General features: G+C 45.1%; 1 protein-coding gene across 1 annotated transcript in view; it reads right to left on the bottom strand.

Annotated features, from left to right (window-relative positions):
- The window catches only part of LOC134980584 (uncharacterized), an 81,157-nt gene that overhangs the window by 22,448 nt on the left and 37,896 nt on the right, over positions 1-20,813 (bottom strand). Inside the window, exons 4-6 of the mRNA XM_063947450.1 lie at positions 19,642-19,743; positions 17,503-17,603; positions 13,357-13,452 (exon numbers count right to left, since the gene is read on the bottom strand). Coding sequence (XP_063803520.1) covers positions 13,357-13,452; positions 17,503-17,603; positions 19,642-19,743 — 299 coding nt within the window. The remainder of the gene's footprint in view (positions 1-13,356; positions 13,453-17,502; positions 17,604-19,641; positions 19,744-20,813) is intronic.

The following is a 20,813-nucleotide window of genomic DNA, read 5'->3' as shown; positions in this document are numbered from 1 at the left end:
CCTGGAAAACATGCACTGTGTGAGAACCTGTGCTCTAAATCAAAGGATAATAAATCACTAAGCTGCAGCAGCTGAGTACGCTAAACGCTCTGTTAGCCAGTCCTGGTGAAGTCTGAACACATGCAGGGGTGGATTGGGGTGGCAAACCTGCCTGGGAAATTTATGGAAGCAGCCCTAATAGGGGTGTGGTCTGATGAGGGGGTCAGGTCTGTTAAGGGGGGTGGGATTGTACAAATTGCTGCCTTTCTTGCATCTTTTGCTGCAGTTGTGTCCGAGACCAGGGGCGGATTGGGAGCTAAAAGTGGCCCTGTAAAATTTAGTAGAAGTGGCCAAACATGGGCAGCACAAGAGGTATAACATACGGTGTAGCCACGGCAGCATCGCTGGATGACAGAGTTGCTGTACTGCAGAGATGGAATAACAATGAATGGGGACAATGTGGTGTGCTACTTGTAATGTGGGTGGTGGGTCCACATGACAACACACAAAACAGGCCCCACAGACACATTGGCCTACCAGGAATCTTCCTACTGAACCCTATGGCCAATTTACCCCTGAACACGTGTGACCCAGACTTCACTTATGTAGTGGACAGGAAGCCCAAACGTGAGACGGCTAACACTGGCAGGGGCTAAACGGGTGTTTTGTCGTATAAATGTGTTTTATACTTTTTGTATATAAACCTGTCAAGGTCTACATTTTATAGCATTTTATCCCTCAATCAACAGGTAGGTGGCGTGTCCCCCACAGGTTCCTCCAGAAACCTACCTACCTCTTTGGGACTGGGTGCGGTATCCCGTATTGCCCTTGGTACAGACAGACCTATCTACCTTTTATGGTTTTAATAAATTTGTTGGAATTTTAAATATTACATGTCATTATCAGGACTATATCAGACCTCCCAACATGACCCTCTCCAGGAGGGACACAATGCTCTGCTCCTGCACTTTTCTCTAACTGTATGATTGCAGGCACCTGTGTTGAACAGGTTAATGGAAAAGAAAGGTGTTTCAGTACAGGTGCCGACAATCATAAATTAAGTGGGAAGTGCAGGAGCAGAGCATTGTGTCCTCCTGGAGAGGTCATGTTGGGAGGTATGACATAGTTATGAGCACTGGGTCAGTATTAGGGTACAGCACATGTGATGGTAATCATACAGTAAGAGGGAAGAGCAGGAGCAGAGCATTGTGTCCTCCTGGAGAGGTCATGTTGGGAGGTATGACATAGGTATGAGCACTGGGTCAGTATTAGGGTACAGCACAGGTGATGGTAATCATACAGTAAGAGGAAAGAGCAGGAGCAGAGCATTGTGTCCTCCTGGAGAGGTCATGTTGGGAGGTATGACATAGGTATGAGCACTGGGTCAGTATTAGGGTACAGCACAGGTGATGGTAATCATAAAGTAAGAGGGAAGAGCAGGAGCAGAGCATTGTGTCCTCCTGGAGAGGTCATGTTGGGAGGTATGACATAGGTATGAGCACTGGGTCAGTATTAGGGTACAGCACAGGTGATGGTAATCATACAGTAAGAGGGAAGAGCAGGAGCAGAGCATTGTGTACTCCGGGAGAGATTATGTTGGGAGGTATTACATAGGTATGAGCACTGGGTCAGTATTAGGGTACAGCACAGGTGATGGTAATCATACAGTAAGAGGGAAGAGCAGGAGCAGAGCATTGTGTCCTCCTGGAGAGGTCATGTTGGGAGGTATGACATAGGTATGAGCACTGGGTCAGTATTAGGGTACAGCACAGGTGATGGTAATCATACAGTAAGAGGGAAGAGCAGGAGCAGAGCATTGTGTCCTCCTGGAGAGGGTCATGTTGGGAGGTGTGACATAGGTATGAACACTGGGTCAGTATTAGGGTACAGCACAGGTGATGGTAATCATACAGTAAGAGGGAAGAGCAGGAGCAGAGCGTTGTGTCCTGGAGAGGGTCATGTTGGGAGGTATGACATAGGTATGAACACTGGGTCAGTATTAGGGTACAGCACAGGTGATGGTAATCATACAGTAAGAGGGAAGAGCAGGAGCAGAGCATTGTGTCCTCCTGGAGAGGGTCATGTTGGAAGGTATGACATAGGTATGAACACTGGGTCAGTATTAGGGTACAGCACAGGTGATGGTAATCATACAGTAAGAGGGAAGAGCAGGAGCAGAGCATTATGTCCTCCTGGAGAGGTCATGTTGGGAGGTATGACATAGGTATGAGCACTGGGTCAGCATTGGGGTACAGCACAGGTGATGGTAATCGTACAGTAAGAGGGAAGAGCAGGAGCAGAGCATTGTGTCCTCCTGGAGAGGTCATGTTGGGAGGTATGACATAGGTATGAGCACTGGGTCAGTATTAGGGTACAGCACAGGTGATGGTAATCATCATACAGTAAGAGGGAAGTGCAGGAGCAGAGCATTGTGTCCCTCCTGGAGAGGTCATGTTGGGAGGTATGACATAGGTATGAGCACTGGGTCAGTATTAGGGTACAGCACAGGTGATGGTAATCATACAGTAAGAGGGAAGAGAAGGAGCAGAGCATTGTGTACTCCGGGAGAGATTATGTTGGGAGGTATGACATAGGTATGAGCACTGGGTCAGTATTAGGGTACAGCACAGGTGATGGTAATCATACAGTAAGAGGGAAGAGCAGGAGCAGAGCATTGTGTCCTCCTGGAGGGGTCATGTTGGGAGGTATGACATAGGTATGAGCACTGAGTCAGTATTAGGGTACAGCACAGGTGATGGTAATCATACAGTAAGAAGGAAGAGCAGGAGCAGAGCGTTGTGTCCTGGAGAGGGTCATGTTGGGAGGTATGACATAGGTATGAGCACTGGGTCATTATTAGGGTACAGCACAGGTGATGGTAATCATACAGTAAGAGGGAGGTGCAGGAGCAGAGCATTGTGTCCTCCTGGAGAGGTCATGTTGGGAGGTATGACATTGGTATGAGCACTGGGTCAGTATTAGGGTACAGCACAGGTGATGGTAATCATATTGGTAAAAATTTGGATTTTTACAAATATTTCATCTGCTCAGAGGTGGTGAATTGTAAATGTAAAAGACACGATTTCACAATTTCCAGTAAAATATGTGGGTTTTTTTACAGCAAAAACGGCTTTTCGTGGCTAATTAAATTTGGCCCTATGACCGGGAAATTAATTGCATTCATTCCAATAGCAAGTAACTGCCACTGCTAGTCACTGTAGGTCGCAAATTTAATCCACCACTGAATACAAACTCATAATGCAAACCACAGATACCGGGCAAAAGACATTAAAAGTAGATTAAAGTGCAAATTGGTGTACCACTAAAAGGAAACAAGCACACAAAAGAGAAAATAAATAGAATGATGCAGAGAATAACAACTGTACTTAGTAACTCCCTCTGTAAAGACAAGCAAATATATAAGTCAGACCTAACTACCAATTAAAGTATGAGAACCACAAATGCATAAATAGGATGTGACAAAGTACAATGCTGGTAAATTACGCCAAAGAGCAAGAGAATAAAACGTCTTACAAAATACATGGATTTCAAAGAGTAATAGTAATTAATAGTAAACAAGCATCATTTAGCATTAATTTCTATTGCCATTTTAAATCCATTGTTATGCCATTCATGGTCAGCTTTGTAAACTCAACAAATAGTAAGCCTGACCCCGGGTTTATCTGGGAACTTTTAAAAAAAAAGGTTTCTGTATATGTCTCGGGGCATGGATATTTTCAAACAGGTTCCCTGGAACGTTCTTCTAGACTTCACCCTTCCCATTTAATTAAGAATTGTAATTTGCCTTGGATTTTTCAAGAGTCGAATTCTTTCCAAAATAAATTCATTTATCACAAGAGGTGGAGAGACTGTTTGAGGTCTTATGGCAGGTGAAACAGGTTTGATTTGGGAAACAGGCAAGGACGTAGGCCTCGATCCTTTGAGTCCACAAAAAATACAGGAGCTCCAGCATCATCAGTGGATGGCCTAATGAACCCCTAGGCTATGTTATCCTCAATGTATTCTTTTAAGACCTTTAACTCTGGATAAGACAATACAACAGAAATTCTTTGTAGACTTTCCATTAAACCTGAGTCAATTAGAGTGGAGATTGAGATTGGAGTCTGTTTGACATAAAGATGAGAAGGAAGTCATAACAAGATGGAATTTCATACTCTCTGGAAAGACCGTTGGTTGTCAGAGGGATTTTAGATCTTGAACCTCTTCAAAAAGTTAAGGTTTTCAAGTTTCCAGAATCTTTTTATTGTTCGGACATTGCTCAAAGAAATGTGTGGCACTACTACAGCAGTGACAGATTCCATTAACTCCTACATTGTTTCTCCTGGAGATGAGGGGTTTAAGGGTACCCCACATATTTCCTATTTGAATAGGCTCAGATTCACTTCCTCAGGCACTGTGGGTGGGTATTTAGCCATTTTAGGATGGGTGTACTATGATATACCGGCGCCGGGATCCTGACCGCCGGAATGCCAGCAGCTGGGCGAGCGCAAAAGAGCATGGGATTTGGGTAGCAGTGAGAATTGCCTTTGATGTGAGTTCAAGGCTATGAACCATGCAGTGGTAATGTACCAGACTGGTGACTGGCTGAAGAGATGCTGCTGGACCAGACTGGCTATAGGTTAATGAATATAGCTGGACCGGACTGTCTACTGGCTGAAGAAATGCTGCTGGACCTGACTGGCTAATGGATGAGGAATACAGCTGGACCGGACTGGTTACCGGCTGCATAGATGATGCTGGACCAGACTGGCTACCGGTTAAAGAATATAGCTGGACCGGACTGTCTACTGGCTGAAGAAATGCGGCTGTACTGTACTGAGTACCGGCTGAGGAATACAGCAGGACTGGACTGGTTACCGGTTGAGGATATGCAGAACCGGACTGGTTACAGGCTGAAGATATGCAGTACCAGACTGGTTACCAGCTGAGGATGTGCGGGACCAGACTGGCTACCGGCTGAGGATATGCGGGACCTGATAGTGCTGCACAGAAGAAGCGAAACAGGTTCACTTGTCACACTATGTGACTAGTTGCACAGGCCCAGAATGCTGCAGCTGGACTTCCTTTAAACCCCCTGCAGGGCTGTGATTGGCTGCAGGGTAACTGGCTGGCCGGACTGAGACTTAGGTTGGTGAAGCTGGAAATCATGGAATACAGCAATGTCAGAGAATATCAATACCTGCGGATGATAATCACATATAGCTGGACGCCGGTGCCCTCCTGTCAGAGGGCCCTGCAGACCCCCCCATCGCACCCGCAGTGACACTGGTGAGTGTATAGGATGCCGAAGCTGTTCGCGTGTCCTGACAACAGGCAAGGAGATCCGTAGTTCATAGACCGGTTCAAAACACAAGGTAATACAATGCAGTGCCCAGAGAGGAAGGACTTACAATAATCAGGCACAGATTGCTGGGCTGTTCCTAGGAGAAGAACTGAGAAGAACTGTGCCAAGATAAGAGCCAGTAGAGGGCACGCCTAAGCTGCAGGTGTGTGGGGGCAACTACAGCAGCTAAAAGCCACAATGACAGTTGTGTCTGTGACTCCGTCATCTGGACCAATCAGACCATAAAGTTAGCAAATTGCTGCCTGGATCCTCTGCACCCAGCCCCCTCTTTAAGACTCACAAGAGCCCATCTACAGAGGAGAGAGCCGCGAGTGCTGTTTGTGGCATCAGACTTAGTGGATCACTTTGGTCATGCCTTTATGTGATCTTGTCTCACTATTCTGGCAGCGCCGACGGCATTTGGTTAGATATTTTATTCTCTTGATATTTGGTGTCATTTACCAGCATTGTACAGCATTTTGGCTTTGCCTATTTATATATAGAATGTTTTTACATTTGTGGCTCTCATACTTTAATTTATGGTTTGGTTCAACTTTGATGTCTGGTTGTTTTCACAGTGGGAGTTACTGATTATTACAGGTATTTATTTATTTTTCCCTTTGTGACCTTGTTTCCTTTTTGCGGTACTTGTGCTTTAATCTTCTTTTTCATCATCATCTGACGTTTTGTCTAGTATCTGACTATCTGTGGGCTTGGCATTGTGAGGGTTGTATTTAATTATCCTATGTGTGAGTGTGGATTCATAATCCACACACCTGGTACACTTTGGACAGGACCAATGTCTCTGTATTACCTACAATACATCCATATTTTATTATACATCTTACAAGTGTCTGCCAACTTCTAATTTTTCTGTTTGGAAGGTGAGTGCTGCTGATCTCTACCTCTGTATGGATTGTGCACTACTGCTCTTTATAAAATGTCCCAGTGTCCTGGAGAAATTGCTTATCCCGGCATACATTTTCTCCCTGGGTAAGAGTGTGTGACTGGGGTATAGAATGAGCCTCTGTACCCCCTTTAACCCCAGTTTGAAGGATAAACCACTTATTAAAGTATGGCGTCTATAGCACTGGGCTGTACACAAAGCCATTCCACCAGGTCCAGGGGGCTCCCCGCCTGCTGCTGAAGTCTACAGCTTCCCCTCTGGTGTCCTCCGGCTGCAGTTCTCTCCATGCGGCTGCAGCTCCCATAGGGACATGCGTGCTACTCAGCACAAGATTTAAAGGGCCAAGCATGCCAAAGTGTGACATCACACTGGCGCCAGATTTAAATGTCCCTCCTATAAGAGGCTGTCTCTGAGCACTATTCAGTGTCAGACTATAGGCTCCCACACCATACTCCATCGTCAGCCTTGTGCTACTGGTGAGCACTGAAAACTTTGTTCCCGTTTCCCTGTGTCATTCTGGATTCCTGAATTCCGTGATTTCTTTCAAAGTTCCTGCTCCATTCGGGGTACTTGTCTCCCTTTGCTCCATTCCGTGTTCCTGCCAACTGGCCTCGCCGCAGCCAGCTGTTCCAGTGTCTTTTACGCCATTGAGTATATTCCAGTGTCTGCTCCAGTGCAATCCAGCCTCTGTACTTGGGAACCCAGACAGAGGGCCGAGACCTGTGTGTTAGGTGCAGCTAAGTCCAAACCACCATGGGGGGGGGGTCCCTGGTGAATACCAATGTCACATTAGATTCCTCACCTCTGTTCCGGGACTCTGCCAATCCCAAGGTATATTTTGCATCCATGATCCATCTGTGACTTTGTAACACAAAGTTCTCAACAAACAGACGGTAGCACCCCAACAAGCCAAAGAAAGTTCGTAGTTGAGTCTTCTACTCTGGATTGGTCCAGGTCTTCATGGCCTTAACCTTGTCAACATGTGGTTTGACTTTCCCTCCTCCATCTACATACCCTACATAGTTTTCTTCCAGATGGCCAAGGAACATTTTCCATGGTTGGCAGCGAGGCTGAATTTCTTCAAGGACTCCAACACTGTCTTGACCATAGGAATGTGTGATTCCCAGTCCTGGAAATCTATCAGTCTCTCCATCAAAAAGTCATGGTAAATTAGCCCTCTCCTTAGCATCACCAACTCAGGTAACATGAACTTTGCAGAGAGCGTATCAGCCACTAATTTCATATATACCCTTAGAAAGGTCTCATTTAGAAAAGAAATGCAACTGGGGTGTATATAGGAGAACAGCTGATACACAGCTGCCCTTCGAGGACCAGATAGTCTGTTTCCACCAAACATCAAGGCATTCCTTTTAACTTAAAGGTAAAACCAGGTTGCATTTTAATTATTGCCATTTTAAATCTACAGGTGAGGTTGCACCACAACACAGAACTTGCACCCTATTACCTAAACCCAGAAGTCGTCAAGGTTGCACAGAGATACATAATATATAAGATATAAGCCCTGCCACCATATACTGTAAGATATAAGCCCTGCTATGCAGAAACCCCAAGTTACCATACGCAGCACTGATGCAGTGGATCAATGTTTTTCATCTGCACGTGTCCTAATAAAACGGATGCCGTTTTGAAGGCAAAGAACGGTCACACCAAATATTGGTTTGATTTAGATTTCTCTTCTGTTCATTCACTTTATTTTTATCAATTAACAAAATGCAAACTGTTAACACTTCTATTTTAGAAAGCATTCTCACTTTGAGGCATTGTTTCCACACCTGCCTAAAACTTTTGCCCAGTTCTGTATGTCGCTTATTGAGAGGACGCCTTATGTAATAGACTGTTATTAAGAAACATTGATAAAGATGATTCCGTTTTATTGTGAATATTCTGGAGCCTGCGATTCTAATTTGCCTCTTTTATCTTTAGTCGCACAATGTAAGAGTTTAGCAGTGTCACCTCCAGTGTAATATTGCCGGACAGACTTTATCTGCTTAGTATAACTAGAAGTAGGGACTTTTCAGTGGTTAAAAATTAAAATTTACTGCATGATTAATATTGGTGTTAGTGCAAACGTTACACTGAAAGGGAAAGCAGTAAAGCGCTCAAAAGAGACTCTATATTTTATGCATGAGGCATTTTATAATAAAGATTTGATAATTGTAGATGTAAATAATGTATTATTAATTGTATTCATGTGATTATGCATTATTCGGTAAGGGTGATGGAAACTTTGCTCACCTTGCAATATATACCCAACTCCTGAATCCAGCTTTAGTGCCTCACCTTCAGTGACGCCTCCTCATACAGCTGTGCCTCGTTAGAAGATACTGGGGGTCATTCCGAGTTGATAGCTAGTGAAAAATGTTCACAGCGGTTAAGTGAAAAAGCGGCACTTCTGCGCATGCGTATGCGGCGCAGTGTGCACGTGCGACGTACTTTCACAATGGGCGATGTACTTTTACACAAGGTCTAGCGACGCTTTTCAGTCGCAATGCCAGATGCAGAATGATTAACATGAAGTGGGCGTTTCTGGGTGTCAACTGACAGTTTTCAGGGAGAGTTCGAAAAAAATGCAGGCGTGGCTGGGAGAACGCAGGGCGTGTTTGGGACGTCAAATCCGGAGCTGAACAGTGATTGCAAGCTAGGAGTAGGTCTGGAGCTACTCTGAAACTGCACAAAATTATTTTTGTAGCCGCTCTGCGATCTTTTCGTTCGCACTTCTGCTAAGCTAAAATACACTCCCAGAGGGCGGCGGGTTAGTGTTTGCACGGCTGCTGAAAGCAGCTAGCGAGCGAACAACTCAGAATGACCCCCACTGTGTCTGGTTCAGGTGTGTACAGACTGAGCATCCTACTTGGAAGCAGCAGTGATGCACGGATATGGTAGTGCAGCAGGAGGCGTACGATATAAGTAGCTGCATGCATGTGTCATCCAGTGTTGAGGCTGGATGAGCGACCCACGGAGGTCACATAAGCCGGCCGGCGCAGCTTTGTCTGGGAGGCCAGGAAATCTCTGTAGGAGATGAAGAACCTGGATTTGGCACTCCCACACATTTTTTGTATTTTTTATTTTGCGTCAGGACCTGAATCAGGTCCTCTTAGGTCTGCCTCTGACCTGCGCCTCAGCTCTCTCTTATAACCCCCTCACTCTCCTGCCTCCAGTACTCCAATACACTCCAAGCCTCTGTGGCCACACCACTGAGTATGGTTCCCTATCACTGCATTCCCCAGGTGGCCCCTTTATACCCCAGTGATATACTGGGGCAGATGTATTAACCTGGAGAAGACATAAGGAAGTGATAAACCAGTGATAAGTGCCAGGTGATAAAGGCACCAGCCAATGAGCTCCAATATGTAAATTAACAGTTAAGAGCCGGTTGGCTAGTGCGTTTATCACCTTGTACTTATCACTGGATTATCCCTTCCTTATGCCTTCTGCAGGTTAATACATCTGCCCCAGTGACTGTACCTTCCCATCCCTCTAGTAAGCTTTGTGACTGATTCTGGGGGCAGCCCTTTCTCCAGTCTGAGCACCTTTCGTCTTTGAGTGCACTAGACACTAGTCGCTGATTGCAAGCTTGGCGGTTATTGCTACAGTGGGGAGAAAAAGTATTTGGACAGCCACCGATTGTGCAAGTTGACCCACTTAAAAAGATGAGAGAGGTCTGTAATTGTAGAGCTGCACAAGGCTGGGATGAGCTACTCGACAATAGGCAAGCAGCTTGGTGAGAAGAGATCAACTGTTGGCGCAATTATTAAAAAATGGAAGAAATACAAGATCACTGACAATCTCCCTCGACCTGGGGCTCCATGCAAGATCTCACCTCGTGGGGTATCAATGATCTTGAGAACGGTGAGGAATCAGCCCAGAACTACACAGGGGGACCTGGTCAATGACCTCAAGAGAGCTGGGACCACAGTCACAAAGGTTACCATTAGTAACACACTATGTCGTCATGGATTGAAATCCTGCAGCGCCCGAAAGGTCCCCCTGCTTAAGCCAGCACATGTCCAGGCCCGTCTAAAGTTTGTCAGTGACCATCTGGATGATCCAGAGGAGGATTGGGAGAATGTAATGTGGTCAGATGAGAGCAAAATCAAACTTTTTGGTATAAACTCCGCTCGCCGTGTTTGGAAGGAGAAGAATGATGAATGGCATCCCAGGAACACCATACCCACTGCGAAGCATGGGGGTGGAAACATCATGCTTTGGGGCTGCTTTTCTGCAAAGGGGACAGGAAGACTGATCCGTATTAAGGAGAGGATGAATGGTGCCATGTATCGTGAGATTTTGGGCAAAAACCTCCTTCCCTCAGTAAGAGCATTGAAGATGGAACGTGGCTGGGTCTTCCAGCATGACAATGACCCCAAACACTGCCCGGGCAACTAAGAATTGGCTCCGTAAGAAGCATTTCAAGGTCCTGGAGTGGCCTAGCCAGTCTCCAGACCTCAAACCAATAGAAAATCTGTGGAGGGAGTTGAAAGTCCGTGTTGCCCGGCGACAGCCCCAAAACATGACAGATCTAGAGAAGATCTGCATGGAAGAGTGGTCCAAAATACCTGCTACAGTGTGTGCAAACCTGGCCAAGAACTACAGGAAACGTTTGACCTCTGAAATTGCCAACCAAGGTCATATTACAAAGTATCGAGTTCAACTTTCTGATTGTCCAAATATTTATTTTCCACAAGAATAAACAAATAAATAGTGTAACAATCATACAATGTGATTTCCAGATTCGGTCTCTCACAGGTGAAGTCTATGATGGAAATGACAGATCTCTCTCATCTTTATAAGTGGGTCAACTTGCACAATCAGTGGCTATCCAAATACTTTTTTGCCCCACTGTATGTGTTGGAAACAGACCTGTATTTACAGTACACTTCCGCATTAGCGCTGTACTGTTTATAAAATAGTGTGTTGTTAGCACTGCTAATAACAGTAGCCTGGTTGGGGAAGTGGTAAGCACATTGAAACCAGCTAATTATTACTCATCGCTATAGTCTGCTCTTTGTACTTCCCAAAACTACTAATTTTAATTTTAAAGTGACGCACTGTAAGTCACAGAGGTTCCAGGGGGAGAACATGATAATATATACAGTATGCTGTGGCTGGATAGATTTATAGCAGCTCTTTAAATGTGCACTTTATGGGAGAGCCTGTGAGATATGCACAGTGGTAATGGGTGCAGAGATGTGTAGGCGCTTGGATGGTTCTTGCCATGCAAGATGACCTCAGCAGAGAGGATAGGTCACATTGACCATGATGCCTTATTATGCCGACACAGATATCCGCATAGTAAGACAGTCTCCACCCAAAACAGAACTCCGTGCAACAACAGTTCTGTATCTCACAAATGGTCGGGGGGCTGGAACAGAACCCTAGGACTGAACAGAGGCGAGTGGGTGAAGGTGTAATGTTAGGTTTAAAAGAAACTGAGATATTTGGAGTTAAATCTGAATGATTAGAACTTAAGAATTGGACATAGCACTTTTATCCACAAAATATATCAGTAATACCCCTTTCACACCGCCAATGCCGGATCCCACCCGGGAATTGGAAACGTGTCCTTCCCGGGTGGGATCCAGCATTGGCAGCTGCTGCAGGCTTCCCCGACCCGGCAATATGCCGGGCGGGTTGCCATAGCAGCGGGGAGCAGAGCTGGCGGCGGAGGTGGAAGTGGCGCTGGGAGATGAGATCATCTCTGCTCCGCCTCTCCCTGCTGTAGCAAATGGGTCCCAGGACGCATCAACCCGGGAGCCCGTTTACGCAGCCACTGACCCGGTATTCAACCCAGGTATAACACTGCTTTACTCTCGGGTTGTATTGCCGGGTCAGGTAACCCGCGATTTCGGCTATGCCCCTTTCACACCGCACGCCGACCCGTGTCGACACCGGGTTATTTGTGCGGTGTAAAAGGGGTGTAACTAGACGACCAACATTTAAAATAACATTGTTACTATCCCTAGGTCATAACACCTTCAACCTTTAAAAAAAAAATAATAATAATTTCAGGAAATTGTCGCATTACTGGCCGGCAGAACATAAGTATAGACTCTTAATGTGGCAGTTTCATCCTCCGGCTGCATAACTATAGTTACTGGCTACACTGTGCCACATATTACACCCTGTAACGCACAAGACTTTAGATATACTGCCCTAGGAAAACAGCCATCAAATATGTATTTATCTATTATTGCCAGTTTATTTTATAGAGCCCTTTACAGAAAGTATTTGGCCATACACATCAGTCCCTGCTCCAGTGGAACTTACACTCTATATTCCACATGCACGCACATTCACTGCATTGCACTATTTTCATGTCATCAATCTCCCTGTCAACATCATGCCCCCAATCTCCCCTATATCATGTCCTACCCAATCTACCTCCATATCATGATTGGCCGCCGGTACCAGCTCGTGACCGGCTCCAAAATTAAACAGACAGGCTTGCTGACCGGCGCTGGGACAATGATATAGGGGAGATTGGGGGCACGAAGTGCCAAAGTGAAGTGTCGCTATGACATACCCTTTCACACGTCAAGCATCGCCTATGACCATATTGTTAGTGTTCATTCTAGCACCCTGCACCCTTCAAAATAAGTGCGGTTCCTCTTCCCTGCCTGGGGTGTGGCTCTCTGCTCTGGTGCTTCTGCCACACTCTGGTCTGTTACTCAGTGCTGTGATACAGACCTGTGTGTGCGCTGAGAAGCACCAGAGCAGAGAGCGACACCCCAGGCAGGAAAGAGGAACTGCAGATGTTTTGAAAGGTGCAGGGTGCTAGAATGAACACTATATTATGCCACACAGTAGCGTTCCCAATTCATATTATGCCGACTAGTACTGGCAAGTGTATTTCATATAGCAAATGTACAATTCACCACACTGCCTCGTCCACCGCACTGCACATAAATTTCTAGCTACATTAAATAACCTTACTCCATTTTAATGTAGTATTTTGTTTTGCAAAAGGAGGAGGAGAAGGGGCCCAATCCAGCATCTAGCCTAAGGGCCCTACAAGGTCCTAATCTCCGGCTCTTAGGCTAATGTGGTTCAGCAACAGCATCAATGTCATATTATTGTAATGCAATTATCTATAAATGGGAATTACCTTAGAATGGAGCAATTCTTTACAATCCTCAGCCCCATGTCAATTCCATTTTCTGAAACCATCGAATCAACTTTTTCTTTCAAAAATGCTTCATACCTAGATAAAAGCATCATTATCAGCGCAGTACACAGATGACATTCATTTAAAAATTGGCAACAAAGCGGGGGCAACATGTTTTAGATTTTAAAATATATGACACTATGGGGAATTCAATTGTTATTGCTGCCAGATCTCCATCTAAAGTGACGGGAGATCGCAGGGGCGATATTCGATTGATGCTGGTTGTCGCACTTATCGCGTCCATATAGTATTGTGTTTAGCCGTGTACAGCCGCTATACCCGACTAAACTAATGGGTGTGATCGCAAAAAGTGCCGTTTGGTCAGGTCACTTTTCACACATTTCAGCTCGCCACCCCTGCGGATGGGGACAGCTGAGGACTTTGCCACATGGATTTATGACATGATGCAGGTTGCGTGCAGGCGGGGACTGCAGTCATTTGAGCTGCTTTGACATCACTGGCAGGCAGAATTTTTGCGAACCAAGTCTGCAAGTTTAAATGTGAAAGGGAAATTAGATGTATTCTAGTGGTGTGAAAATACAGATGGCTCCCAGTCAGTGTTAATATGTATATAGGCCCTCATTCCGAGTCGTTCGCTCGTTCTTTTTTTTCGCATCGCAGTGAAAATCAGCTTAGAGCGCATGCGCAATGTTCGCACTGCGACTGCGCTAAGTAATTCTGCTATGAAGAAAGTATTTTTACTCACGGCTTTTTGTTCGCACCGGCGAACGTAGTGTGATTGACAGGAAATGGGTGTTACTGGGCGGAAACACAGCGTTTTATGGGCGTGTGGCTGAAAACGCTACCGTTTCCGGAAAAAACGCAGGAGTGGCCGGAGAAACGGGGGAGTGTCTGGGCGAACGCTGGGAGTGTTTGTGACGTCAAACCAGGAACGACAAGCACTGAACTGATCGCACAGGCAGAGTAAGTCTGGAGCTACTCTAAAACTGCTAAGTTTTTTTTGTTCGCAATATTGCGTAAACTTCGTTCGCACTTTTAAGATGCTAAGATACACTCCCAGTAGGCGTAGACTAAGCGTGTGTAACTCTGCTAAATTCGCCTTGCGACCGATCAACTCGGAATGAGGGCCATAGTTAACTATGTAAAATGTTCAGTTCAGTGCAACTCTTCTATTTTGTCAGTCGAAATAAATATATTGAAAGAAATATATCCTGAAATAAGAACTGTAAACAGACGGTGGAAACTCAGAATTATATTTAACGAATGAAAAGTGAGAAAAAAGGGGATGTGTAATGAAAGATTCCACTTTAGTTACATTTCTATTCAGCACTAACACCTACATTACTGTATCTGCAGACTGACCACATATGAGTGCGGGGCTTTCACTTCATTGTTCCATTAGGTCTCAGCTGTCACGTTACACAGAAAACCCAAAACCTACTATATACTGTAAGGTGTTCCATAAAAACAGCCTCATATAGCAGAGACATTCATTATAAAATCCTGTCACACAATAGTTCCTTTCATAGCCTAAAATGGCTTCTAAAAGTACAATAGCTTATAATGAATTATTTATTATGATTCATAAAAATGTGACATTAGTTTGTTAACACCTAAGACCCAGATTCATCAAGCCTTGGAGAGTGATAAATTGAAGTGATAAAGTACCAACCAATCAGCTCCCAACTGTCATGTTACAGGCTGTGTTTGAGAAAAGACGGTAGCTGATTGGTTGATACTTTATCACTGTGCACTTTATCACTCTCCAAGGCTTGATAAATCTGTGACACATTATGGATTATCTAACAGATTAGTGTCACTGCCAAAAAGTGATGACAGCTTTGCAGCAATATTATATGTTTTTTCAAAGTGGTGTATTGGCAGAAATTACCGGTATCAATTGTGTTCAGTCCAAAGAAGAGCGGTGCGTTTGTGGGTGGAGGGGGGTCATTAATTAAATATTGACTTCTTTATTCTTTTTATACATCACTTTTAAGTTTTAATGCATGCATTTTTTTTTTTTACATTTAAAAAAAAAACCTTGGAATCTTTTATGTAATACTCCCCTATCCCAGTGTAATGGAAATGGGGCTCCCCTTCAACAAAATCTGCACTGTCTCTCATTCCCCTACAGAATCCTCTTCACCCTCCTCACCCTCACATACAAGGCCATCTCTAATTCCACTGCTCCCTACATCTCCAACCTCCTCTCCCTTCATACTCCCTCCCGCCCCCTACGGTCGACTAATGACCGTTGCCTCTCCACCGCCCTGGTCACTGCTTCCCATGCTCGAGTTCAGGATTTTGCCCGTGCTGCACCCCTTCAGTGGAACGCGCTCCCCCGCTCCATTAGACTCTCCCCGACCTTGCAAAGCTTCAAACAGGCACTAAAAACCCACCTATTCATCAAAGTGTACCCTTCAGATGCATAACCTAGTCCTGAGGCTGCTCCCCCATCCCCCTGCCCTGAGGCCGCTCCTCCATCCCCCTGCCCTGAGGCTGCTCCTCCATCCCCCTGCCTCATGCCTTGACCAACTCTGCTTTGCTTTCATACTGCCATCAGGCTTCCTCCTGCTTGCTTGCACCTCATGTCATCTGTCTGTCGCCCCTTCCTACTAGATTGTTAGCTCTTCAGAGCAGGGCCCTCTTTCCTCTTGTTGTCCAAGCCCTCTTCTCGACACATTTCACTCTCAGCTCTCCCCTACTCAGCGACCATCTTTACCGCTTTCTCTCCTGCTGGTAAAGGCTCCTCTCTATCTATGGCCGCCAGCCCCAAGTAGTACGATGATCACTCCCTCGCTACTTACATCTTAGCTGTATTGTGTATGAGAATTGTGCTGCTCTGTTACCTGTACTCTATTCTTGTTATTTATTTACTGTAATGTAAGTTCTGTCTCCCTGTACTGTCCTTTGTACGGCGCTGCAAAACACTTGTGGCACCTTATAAATAAAATGTAATAATAATAATAATAATAATAATAATAATAATAATAATAAGTAGTAATAGTAACTTCCCTCACAACATGACGGGAGCAGGGCTCACAGGCACCCTGTGCCGGCCCCACCCCCGAACATGAGACATCACACGAGGGGGAGGAGCCGTCAACAGGATAATGCATAGCGCTAACCGGAACGGACGATCCTAGTGACGCTACACACTGCATGGTGCATGTCCAGAGTGTCCTGTGGAAGCTCCAAGTAGCACTGCCCTGCAGTTACATGCTCTCTGGGCAACGGCACGGCTCGCACACCCCTCCCTACGGTCCTGCTTTACATCACATTACTATAAAAAAGCAGTTGGGTGAGCCAATAGGCAGACAGTCGCTTTGCTAGCTTTAGTAATATAATTAAGTTGGTGGAACGGATATAATTGCACTGATTTGGAAATGTACAATGGGGGTCATTGAGACCCAATTGCACGCTGCCTTTTTTTGCAGTCGTGCAATCAGGTCTGAACACCGCATGCATATGAACCGCAATGTGCAGGTGCGTCGGCCGCCAGCGACAGGGATCGCTGGGCAGCGACAGAACTAATGAAGAAAGCGATGGCACCGGCGATCACAATAAGATTGATAGGCAGAAGGCGTTCGTGGGCGGCAATTCACCGTTTCCAGGTAGTGTCCGGAAAAACGCAGGCATGCCCAGCCGTTCGGGAGGAGGATTCCTGACGTCACCACCTTTCCGGTTCGTCGCAGCGGCTGAGTAAGTCCTGGGCTCACTGCACAGCCGATCACACCTCTGCAAAGCGTTTACCCCCTCCCTGTAGGCGGCGATTACCTGGTGCAAAAAAACGCCTGCGTGCGACCAGGTCTGAATTAGGCCCAATGTCTGATGCTGCTGTGTTAAGGATAATTGTCTATTTGTAGCCCTTATAGTTCACATTTTCCGTCACATCCTTATACGCAATGATGTAAGAGCCTAACTTCTTATTCTTCTAATCATCAGTTCAAGAAAAATAATTCTGACATCCTATTGCTGCGGCTCAGCAACACTCTGTCATTCTGCATTACAAAGAAACTGTATTCTGCAACGTGGGTTCACAATAAGCAACATTACAAAATGTGAAGTAGCTGATGTCAGTATGAACAATGATATAAATGCTAGCTAAACTATATATAGTGTTACCTGGTCACAAAACGGACAAGCTCCTCCCAATAGAAGGACTTGAGTGCAGATGATAATGTATTCCCAAGGCCTTCAGCTGCCTCGCAAACTTTGGTTGCTTCCTAAATTTGAAAGACAGTATATGGATCAATTTCAATATATATGAGATTTTCACAGCACTGTTATCTATGCTTAAAAAACCTTTGTTAAAATGAAATAAAGTCTGTATGGAAGAGATTGGAGTTACTGATGTCTTATTTCTTATAAAAAAAGAAACACTCTAGCACATCCAAACGAAACAAACTGTCACCTCTAAACAGGGCATTGAGACAAGGAACGAGGATGTAATTCTGCCGCTGTACAAATCATTGATACGTCCGCACCTGGAATATTGTGTTCAATTCTGGGCACCATATTATAAAAAGATATCGGGGAACTAGAAAGAGCTCAAAGGTGAGCTACTAAATTGATTAAAGGGTTAGAGACACTGGAGTACGAGGAAATGCTTACTAGGTTAAATATGTATACACTAGAAAAGAGGAGACTAAGAGGAGACATAATATGTAAAGGGGCACTACAAGGAGCTAACAGTGGATTTGTTTATTAAAAGAACTCTGTATAGGACACGTGGGCACTCGCTGAGGCTAGAGGAGAGAAAATTCTGTACACAACGTAGGAAAGGGTTCTTCACGGTAAGGGCAATAAAGATTTGGAACTCCCTGCCGGAGAAGGTAATAATGGCGGACTCTGTAAATGCATTTAAAAACAGATTGGACAAATTTCTAACTGGAAAAAGTATCCAGGGCTATAGCATTTATCATAGTGACATTATATATCTGGAAGTGGTAAGATTCATAGCTGTCAATTGGTACTAAACCATTACTCCAGCAGGTGCATTATAATATGATTAGATTAACACAGAATATAGGTTGAACCCGATGGGCATTTTACCTCTTTTCAACCTCACTAACTATGTAAAATATCCACTTCAAGCATAGAATCATAAAAGTTTGTATTCTTTTCAACAAAAGTTTACTCCATTAAAAATCGGTTCTTGAAAAAAACACTTAAAAAATAATTTTAATACGCTGAGACTTGCATAGTCGACCTTGTGTCACATACATCGGATTTTAGCAGATATTGCATAGAAGGAGCTCACCGGACCTCTAGGAATCCTATTATGCTAGGTTTCTTTAACGGAAAAAGATGACTTTCCCGGGGAATCCCATTCTACTGCACCGCTGGTATTCTAGGTCTTTACTATCCGGGACTCAGCTGTAACCAGCCACACTCACCGCAGTATGCGGTGTGGTGGCTCTGGCAACTTACTGCTCCCGACACGGGTACACTACCCACCTGGCTTCCACCCTTGCTTTGGGTGCTCCTGTGTCGCCACTGTCCGGCGCTGTTTCACTCAAGGCCACAGCAGTTTTGTGTTTAAAGTAACGTAGTGACCTCCTCCACCTGCTACCGACACGTTTCAACCCTATTCTGGGTCTTTGTCAAGGCACACGTGGAGGCGGTCCGGTCACCATTTATGTATTACTCCAAAAGTTCCGGTCAACTCCTCCCTCACATCCACCATTCATGTTCCTGAATAAGATATTACTTATACTCATTACAGTATATGGATTAATCTCCAAGACATTTCCTTTGTTAAACAGAACCAGTAAGAGAACTCACTGGATGTGGGGAATTCCTTATGAAAAAAGCAGGAGAGGATTACCAATAGCAATTTACCACACAGTGTGATGGTAAGCAGGGGCAGGAGCAGGGGGATGTGTTGTATCATCAAATGGAGGTGTGCTACATCGTCCTGGGTCATTGTAGTGCTAGGCCTCCCCAGCCTTCCTCCTCCTCCCTCCTATGAACACCCTTAAATCACCATGCCGTGTCGAGTTTGGGCATACATCCCCATACGCCGGGAGCTCGGACTACAAGGCCCAGAACTGGTACGGTCCCCTTCAATCAGTAGTGTCCTGCCTAAATCAGCATGACTGGGAGGCATCGTTTGTCAGTCACAATCACCTTCCTCGGCCACACGGCTTTGCTTTTATACATTTTTCCCTCGGCTCTTTAGCGGTAATAGTTGCCCTTGTAGAAAACATTGTCTTATTCAGAATGCAGTAGAAAATCTTAATTATCAAAGACTCTTATTACCCCTGAGATATCACTGAAGTAATACTGGATTTCTGGCTTTGGGTATGAATTCCACACAATCTCACTCTGAAGGATCTCCAGCAGTGCTCTGCGAATATGTTCCTGTAATGGGAATACAAGGCAAAGAATCGCTGCGTTACATAAATACGTAATTATTGTTTTCTATCAATATTATGTATTACATTCACAAGCGTAATAAGCAATCTGCATTGTTGGGCGATAGGGCAAACTCCTTGTTTCCAGTACATCATTTGGAATTATGTCAATATGGGGAAGATTATTGGTGCACGGAGGTTTAGTGTGTCCCCACTTGACGTACTGTATATCATGTGTAGTGTTCTCCGCTGATCTTAAAGTATTGTCATAGAATGATGCTATGTGTACTATGTAACAGGACACAATGACCCTCATTCAGAGTTTTTCGTTTGCTAGCTGCTTTTAGCAGCCGTGCAAAAGCTAAGCCGCCGCCCTCTGGGAGTGTATCTTAGCTTAGCAGAAGTGCGACCAAAAGGTTCGCAGCATTGCTACAAAAAAAAAAAAAGATTGTGCAGTTTCAGAGTAGCTCGAGACCTACTCCTAGCTAGCGATCACCTCAGTCTGTTTAGTTCCTGTTTTGACGTCACAAACCCGCCCTGCGTTCGGCCAGCCACTCCTGCGTTTGTATGTGACACGCCTGCATTTTTACACACACTCCCCGAAAACGGTCAGTTACCACTCAGAAACACCCACTTCCTGTCAATCACTCTGCGGCCAGCAGTGCGCCTGAAAAGCGTCGCTAGACCTTGTGTGAAACTGCATCGGCTTTTGTGAAAGTACGTCGCGCGTGCGCACTGCGCCCTATACACATGTGCAGAATTGCCGCTTTTTTACCTATTCGTTGCACTGCGAATGAAAGCAGCTAGCGATCAACTCGGAATGAGGGCCAATATTTGATGACACGGTTTAGCTGTTTGCCATTTGCCAGTCTAACTTGATCTGCATGTGATGTATATGATATTTTTTCACCCACTCAGAATTAATGCCACGTTTGCCAACTTTTTGAGAGGACAGACAGGCTGGCAATGTGGGATCCAAGTGGGTGGTGTGGAAGACAGGTTAGCGATATGGGGTCTGAGTGTTTGGCGTGGGGGACGGAATGGTGCAGTTGAGTTATTTTGCCCCATCCCTGTTGT

The sequence above is a fragment of the Pseudophryne corroboree genome, chromosome 12 (assembly GCF_028390025.1).
Source record: "Pseudophryne corroboree isolate aPseCor3 chromosome 12, aPseCor3.hap2, whole genome shotgun sequence".
In the NCBI taxonomy this organism is placed as follows: Eukaryota; Metazoa; Chordata; class Amphibia; order Anura; family Myobatrachidae; genus Pseudophryne; species Pseudophryne corroboree.
This window is presented reverse-complemented; position numbering and strand designations above follow the sequence as displayed.